This window comes from Bactrocera latifrons, unplaced genomic scaffold (genome assembly GCF_001853355.1).
Source record: "Bactrocera latifrons isolate USDA-ARS-PBARC rearing strain unplaced genomic scaffold, ASM185335v1 scaffold_391, whole genome shotgun sequence".
Lineage (NCBI taxonomy): Eukaryota > Metazoa > Arthropoda > Insecta > Diptera > Tephritidae > Bactrocera > Bactrocera latifrons.
Window position 1 is genome coordinate 46,133 of NW_017537036.1, and position 8,102 is coordinate 54,234.

The 8,102-nt window shown below is 34.9% G+C and overlaps 1 protein-coding gene across 3 annotated transcripts in view; it reads right to left on the reverse strand.

Annotated features, from left to right (window-relative positions):
• Positions 1 to 5,157: 5,157 nt before the first annotated feature.
• Positions 5,158 to 8,102, reverse strand: part of LOC108972322 (phospholipase B1, membrane-associated) — a 3,640-nt gene continuing 695 nt past the window's right edge. Inside the window, exon 2 of one of the 3 annotated variants that reach the window (XM_018938857.1) lies at positions 5,158 to 6,644. In XM_018938857.1, the coding sequence (XP_018794402.1) occupies positions 5,258 to 6,622 (1,365 nt within the window). In that variant the 5' untranslated portion in view covers positions 6,623 to 6,644 and the 3' untranslated portion in view covers positions 5,158 to 5,257. Of the gene's footprint in view, positions 6,679 to 8,102 lie in introns of all 3 variants that reach the window. The other 2 variants (XM_018938855.1, XM_018938856.1) reach the window with 2 other exon arrangements.

The window sequence follows — 8,102 nt, forward strand, 5'->3', positions numbered from 1 at the left end:
CCTGTTCCACCTCTTGCGCAGTATACAGAAACCCAGTTCGCGGCAGCATCGCGTAATCAGCGTACCGCCTGCCACTCCCTCCAACCACCTGCTATATCTCGCCATCATAGCTCGCTCTGTCCATAGATTGCTCTCACTCTTACCATTTGTTTTTGCCACTTAACTTGCATGCGCTGCCTCAACGCGGTACGCGCCCCACYGCTGCCGCTCACATTTATTGCACAATAATATTTGCGCTSTGTGTCCTTTTTTAGCGCTACACATCCCTGCATGTATGTGAGTATTCAATTTAATACTTTTATTTTTATTTTATACCCTGAAYAGTGTATATTAAGTTTGCTTTGGTRTTTGYAACACCCAGAAGGWTATRTCGGAGGTCCYTTAAATATAYAATATATCTAAATGATGAACCTGAGAAGCTGAGCCGATTTGGCAATGTCCCTCTGCATATAGAAATATCCCTTAGTTTTGGGGATATCGAAATGAAAATTTGAATACGTTCTTTTCTCTCCAAGAAATTGCTCTTTTGTCGGAATCGGACCACTATAACATATAGCTGTCATACAAACTGTACGATCGGAATCAGGTGTTTGTATGGGAAACTTTCTTATTTGACGAGTTATCTTCCCAAACATTTCCTCGAATTGTTGCCTGAAGCTATGGTACTGCCCCTGAAGAAATTGTTTAGATCGGACCACTATAGCATATAGCTGTCATACAAACTAACTGATCAAACTCAAATCTTTGTATGGAAAACTTTTATATTCGACAAGGTATCGTCACAAAATTTGGCTCAGAATATTATATACGGCATCGCTATAAACGCCTGAGAAATCGTTCAGATCGAACTAGTATAGCATATAGCTGCCATACAAACTGACCAGTCAAACTCAAATCCTTATGTGGAAAACTTTTTAATTGTTAAGATATCGTCACGAATTTTGGCTCACAATATTATGGAAGGTATTGCTATAAGCCCTAAAGAAATTGTTTAGATCGGACCACTATAGCATATAGCAGCCATACAAACTGACCGAGCAAAATCAAGTTTAAGGCCTTTTTATACCCCATTATGCTATAACAAATGCAGCTGTGCAGGGTATTACAACTTTGTTGCAACCGTAGATAGCGTTTTTCTTGTTTTTGTTATTATTATTTTTTTTACTTTCGCTATGTATTCATTTCAGCGTGGCGTTGCATTTTTAATATGATTTTATTTTCGTTTTTCATTTTTTTCTGCCCCGTTTCATGCAACATTTTTTAAATACCTTTTTTTTTGGTGAAATTTTTTATTTYAATTTTTTTGTGATTTATTCAGCGCACGAGCACACGTTGTGACATATGCATACAGTCAGCATGACCATACAACAAGCGCAGAGACACAATTATACATACAAACAAGCAGCGTTATATGCATACAAACGCACACAAACACAGCTACATATTTTAAATGGCATCATGAAAAATCTGGCCCATGCTGCTGTCGCTTTGACCCCTTAATCATGCAATCGCGTCGAGTGATGCATAGCGGCGAGTGAGTACTAGCATAAATATGGCCTCCATATTCAGCGCACACACACATATGTATTTGTCATATGTATGTACATATAACACATACAAAGTGGGCGTGCATTGTTGTATTCGCCGACTGATTTTGGTACATCTATCTGTGCGCAATCATGACAAGGATTTCGGATTTCTGATTTTTTATATGCCATTCGCCCTTAATTATAAGCTTTACCGCCGAAAAAAACCAAAAACAAAAAAGTTATTGCGCAATTTTTATGATTTTTTATTTAAATCATAGCTGCATATGTGTGTGTATGCATTTATTGGGGCGGGTCCGGTTGTCCGGTTGCCGGACGGCGTTGTCAGCAGTCGCCACTACCATTATATCAAGCAGCGGCCGTCAGCAGCCCGCGTTTACCCTCATGGTCTCTCTCTCCCCATATTGTTGGCCGCCAATCCAACAGCCTCGCYTGCGCCGTTGCCATGCATATTTTTCTGCATTATAAGCAGTTCTTTTTTTATAATTTATTTCGTTTAATTAAAAATTTAAAACAAAATAAAACCGTAAAATTGGGAAGTATGGAAAACATTTTAAATTAAAATCAAAGTGGGTGTTGTTGACAATTATGCCAAGGTGTGGGTTATTAAATATTGAGTTTGCAAATRTACGCTGTTTGTTTGATGGATTTATGGGAAAGGGGATAGAATATGAACAAATTTGGTCTTAAGCTTTTAAAAATTTTGCCATAATATGAAAAATGTAAAAAAAAATATAATTTCAGGTGAAGTTTGTAAGCTTGCTACACATTTTTTCGAATATTATATCGATTGTCTGTGTCCCAAAAAGATTTTTTTGAACGAGGTAAGTAAAGAAATTGGGAAAGTGTAAAAGATTTTTAAAAACTGAACACAATAACGCAAAAAAATTGAAATTTTTCAACACAACAAATACAAAAAATGTTTATCATCAATTTATTGCCTATGTCCCAAAAAAAAGTTTTTGTCCCAAAAAATTTTTCTTCCAAATTTGTTTTAAAAATGGTGTAAGTACAAAAAAATGAAGCCCAATTACGTAAATTTTTACAAAAAAGATATTGTCCCAAAAATCTTTACATTAAAATCATTTCAAACTCAAAATATACATTTAAGTTTTTGTTCAATTGACATTTTGACATTTTAATACAAATTAAATTTTGTGCACACTTTTTCTTCGAAAATTTAGTTTTTTCTGTGTCCCAAACAAAGGTTTTGACCCAAATTATTAAATAAAAAAAAAATGAGTGAATTAAAAAACATAATAAAAAAATTATGGAATTTAATCGCAAATACACAAAAAATATATATTTTTCCAGCTTAAAAATTTGAAAACATATATATTTGTCCCAAAAGCTTTAAATAARAAACATTCCAGACCCAAAATTTGTAATTTTTTGTACGCTATTTGATGTGTTCTCACAAAATAAATTTAAATAATTTTTATAGACTATTTTTATTAGAAAATCATTTATCAAAAATTTATTGTCTGTGTCCCAAAAAAGGGTTTGTCCCAAAAACAAAAGGAGTAAACACGAAAAATTTATAAAATTTTAACTCAACTAATTAGTCACAAGATTTRTTTTTGCTCAAATTTTAAGCTCAAAATGTAATATTATTGTTCAATATTTTAGACATTCTTACATAATATATTTAAAAAATTTTGACACAATTTTTAACGATAATTATATATATTGGCTTAATCCCAAAAAAAGATGTATCCGAAATTAGTAAATAAAATTGTATAAATTAAAAAAAAAATGTATAAGATTTATGATCAGAAATATAAAATAAAGCAACAGCAAAGCTTACAAAGCTGAAACAAAACCACTGTAGACCAGTGTAAATGGAACGTGTAAATTTGGGACAATAACCGCTTGTGTCCCAAAAGTAATTTTGCCACAAATATTATTGAAAAGTTGTCAAATAGTAYACAAGTAAGTAAAATAATATATTTGAGACTAAAAAGTGTATTGACTCTTATGCCACAAAACTATTTTTGTACCAATTTTTTCTTTTGCTAACATTCTATGTTCGTTTATGTTATTTTAAATCTTGGTTTGAGCTTAGGTATGAGCAGATACAATCGATTTGTCTACGTCCCAAAAGTTTGTTTGACCCAAAAAAAAAAAAATTCTATTCAAATGTATAAAATTGCTTGCTAATCATATTTGAAAGAGTCCTCGTAAAATGTTCAACTAAGCTTTTGAAAAGCTTTTCAGTTTTTTTTAATTATATTAAGGCTTTTAAGTCTAACTGTCTCTTTTGAAGTTTTTATTAATGGCGACAAAAGCAAGAAAGAAAAAACACTTTATAGAATTGAGAGATATGTTGAGCTTTACTTTTTTTAGAGGCGCTGTATGCTAACATAATAATTGTTMTTTTCTGAGATAGTACAGCTTTTCCTTTTTTCTTTTTAAATTTGAGATATTCCTTGTAAAGCCCTGAATAAAACTTCTGAAAAGCTTTTCAGCTTTCTTAATTATAATAAGCTTTTTAAATCTGTTTCTCTCTTTTGAGGTTTATTTATGGCGATATTCAAGTAAGCAGGAAAAAACAAAACTTTTATAGACCAGCGRAACATGTTGAGCTTTTAATTTTATTAGAGGATATATTATAATATATTTTTCTCAGATAGTTCAGCTTTTCCTTCATTCTTTTCAGATTTGGAAAGCACTTTGCGTTATCTTCATTTAAGCTTTCCAAAATCTGAGCTTTTCTACTTAGATTAAGCTTTTTTAGACCTAATTTTAAATTTTAGATTTATTTTAATGGCGACTTAAACAAGAAAGGAAAAACCTCCTTTTGAGGAGGTATGTAAAGCTTTTAATTATTTTTAAAAGAGCTGCATGCTGAACCTGGTCCTTCTGAGATAGTAGAGGTTTTTSGTCACCCCACACAAATTTGAGATGACCCTCGTAATATCTTGGCTTGAGCTTTTGAACTTTTTTACATCAAATTCTATATTTCAAAGTTTAATCTGTTAGTGATCGCTAACTAATATGTAACTATTAGTACTAATAAGTAACTATTCGTTCTGGTTAAAATAAAATAAAATGATAAACAACCGATTCGATACATGCCTCTCAAAAATAGCGAAAATCTATGGAAAGCGTTTTCAGTATTATAAGGTTAGCGATTATTTTTTACAGTAGAAGGTAAATTCGTCATCAAGGAATTGATCGTCGGCTATAACTTTATAAGCCATGTCTACACCAGTAAAGAAGAAGAAGATAACTTATTGGGATTAAACTAGTTCAGTGCTTACGAAAAAAAACAGATCCAGGGGAGTGTTCCTTACWCCAAAGATATTGTATGGAAAAGTCAAACACGCAGTTGTCATGCACACGAATATACTAAAACATTCTAATGTGAAGAGAAACCTTAAAATGTTTCAGTTTCAATGACTTTGGAAGAAATGGTAATCCAAATGATCCAAGGCCTAACTGTTTTCAACTCATATGAGTTCACTCAAAATGAGTTGTCTCAAATAAAAATAACTGTTGCTATTACCCATGTAAATCTCCAYCAAAATAGTGCAAAGCAAATCAGAAATGTCCAACAACTTTTTTTTAATTTTTTTTATTATATTTACACCATTACGAAGGACTAAAGACTATTTTACTTAAACTACAGTGTTGTATTTTTAAAAAAAATTTTATACTTTTGTGCACAAACAAATTAAGACAAAAAAGTTAACAAGGAACTGCAAGGCTCACTTCCGCTCAAAACTATTGTAAAAGGTAGCAATGTAGGGCCGCTGATCGGTGGGACACTCAAAATGACTGAATGGCGGCACCATATTCGTCTGCTTTTGGCCCACTGGTTGCAACATGTTATTCCACAGAGTATTCGCCATGGCGGCATGACCCAACTGGCTGAAGTGGAAGCAATCGCTAGCAAAATAACGATAATCTATTTCACCATTATTAAGTCTTGGTGGTGGCACATGCGCCGTAAACGGTTGATAGACAACGGCAAAATCATTTGTTTGAAATTCTGGCAACTGCACAATATACTGATCGGCTTCGTGCCAGCGTGTTATGCGATCGTAAGCTTCGTGTAGTTCTTTTTCGCCGACGGCGTGACTGAATATACAATGACAGCCGAGATGATGTACAGCAAAACAACCAAATGGTACATCTTTCATTGGATAGATGGTGATAACCATATTCGGTACCGGCACCAGATTGATCAGCAGTCGTGGCACGTTGTCSCGCAACAACGTGAGCGTACGACGCATATCGAGTTCATGACTACGTACAAACTCTGTCGCATTGTCGTGATGACACATGTCCGAGCAAACGTCATTGTTGCCCACAAATATGGTGAGTAATTTCCAATGATTTTCCATATCAATATTGGGATCCTGACGCATGCGTTCGATGAGTACACGCGCTTGAAACGGCAGATCGCGTGACATGATCATYGGTTCGGCGATATTCAGACGTGATGTGCTGTCCACTGTCAATTCATTTTCCGTCGAATAGCCGTAGAGATTCGGATTAAAGACACGTAAAATATTCGGTAGTGTCAGATAGCTGCGCCAATCGCCATAACCGCCACCCGAAAAGGAGAATGCACGAAATTCATTTAAAATATGCAGCACACGATCAGACATAATGCCATTGCCAGCRGACAGTGAATCGCCGACGGAGGCAATTACATCGATATCGCCCGGACGTAACTCATGCACCGACGTGGGTGGAAATGTGGAGCGCGCATAGCTGAGATCACAAGGAAAGGGTTCCGTTGGCGGTATGACGGGTTGCATTTTGCCCTCAGCACGATTCTTTGCAAATAGCTGATCCATATCGGCGCGTTCCATGCCGTAGCGTCGTATGTTGACGAAAAGGTGACGCATGTTGCGATCCAAATCCGTAATGAGCAAGTTACCGTTGAACGCTTCATGCACATCATCCACAGTCTTCTGTCCAATTAGGCGTGCCCAAAAATTGTCGGCTTTCTTTTGTCGCAAGCGACGAAAAAATTCCCAACTTTGTGTTGTCTGTTGCAGGCAAGAGAGGCAAAGTAGCAGCAATATCACTTGAGTGGGTGAAATGCGTAGAAGCGTCGACATATTCTTTGTTTGTATGGGAATCCTTTAATAAATGCAAAATGCAGTTAGATTTGCCTGCGGTAGAATACAAAGTATATTTTATAAGTTTCTTCTGTTTTTTTTTCTACAAAAAATTGTCAAAAATCGGGAAAATTTGAAAGGAAGGGCTCCAAAGGAAATACTTTCTAATTAGAAAATTTTTTAGTCCCAATTAGTGAAAGCCACAGAAATTAGAGACTGATCAATGAGGACTTGAGATCATGGCTTATTTCAATTGACAATACACTAAACCCAAACATTTCAAGGCATACGTATAACTAACTAACCAGCCTTTCAAAGTGATTGTTTTCAGAACTCTCGCCATTTTGAACGATTTGACCAGTATGACATCCTACAGAGAAGCCAAAGGATTATAATACCTCCTGGACTTAACTGCTAAGGTCTTATACGGTCGTAAAAAGCTGGTATGAAATCTCAGAAATACAGGACAAGAATAAAAAAGTTGAGCGTCCCATCAGATAGATTACATATATCCAGAAACCGATACGTGTTTTTTTATGAATGCGGAAAGCTTGTCTGCTGATTTTTACCATGAAAAAMAAAATAATGAACGATTCGTGCTGGCATCAGAGAGATAGAAGATGTTCTCAGCTCTTATGGATCGATTCAAGACATTTGGGTTCAAGATTTTGGTATGAAGCGTGTCAATGCCAGATTGGTACCAAAATACCTAAATCTTTTGAAAAACCACGTCAAGTAGAGATCGCAAAMGACATGTTTGACATATGTAGCTGTAGACCCTACATTCATCAAACACATCATTTCMGGTGACGARACGTGRATTTATGAATAAGATRTSGAAACTGCCAAACATTSTAGCGAATGGTGCTCCAAAAATCARCTGAAACYGAATAAAATCATGTCAATGYYGGTCAAAAAATAAGGTGATGYTCATCGTTYTCATTGRTCACAATGGCGTGTTTCACTATTAATTTATTTCACGTGGTCAAAGGGTCATTTCGAGGCGTCTAAGTAAAACAATTCGATGTAAATGGCTAGGTTTGCGGACAGAAAACGCATGGATTTTTCGCCACAAAATTTTTGTGACAGCCTTTTTGGCCAAACACGAAACGGGTATCATCGCTCATCCTCCGTATTTACCAGATTCGGCTAATTGTGTTTTTTTCTGATCTTGAAAGTCATCAAAAGTCATTCACTGAAGGCATTTTAGGTCATCCCAGCCGTAGTTTATAACAAGTATTAGATTTATCGTTAGCATGCCTATATTGGCTCTGTTTTAAAGGCGATAATAAAATGGAAATTTATTTAAATAAAATTTCAATCAGTCCGGCAAAAATTTGATCAGACTATTGACAGTAGAATATAACCGATTTTTGACAACCTTTTTGAAACTTTCTTTTCTTTATTTTTAATTTGGCAAATTTTTCTTAATAAATATCTCCACTTTAGCAATTAAATATTCATTTGAACATTTTTTTTT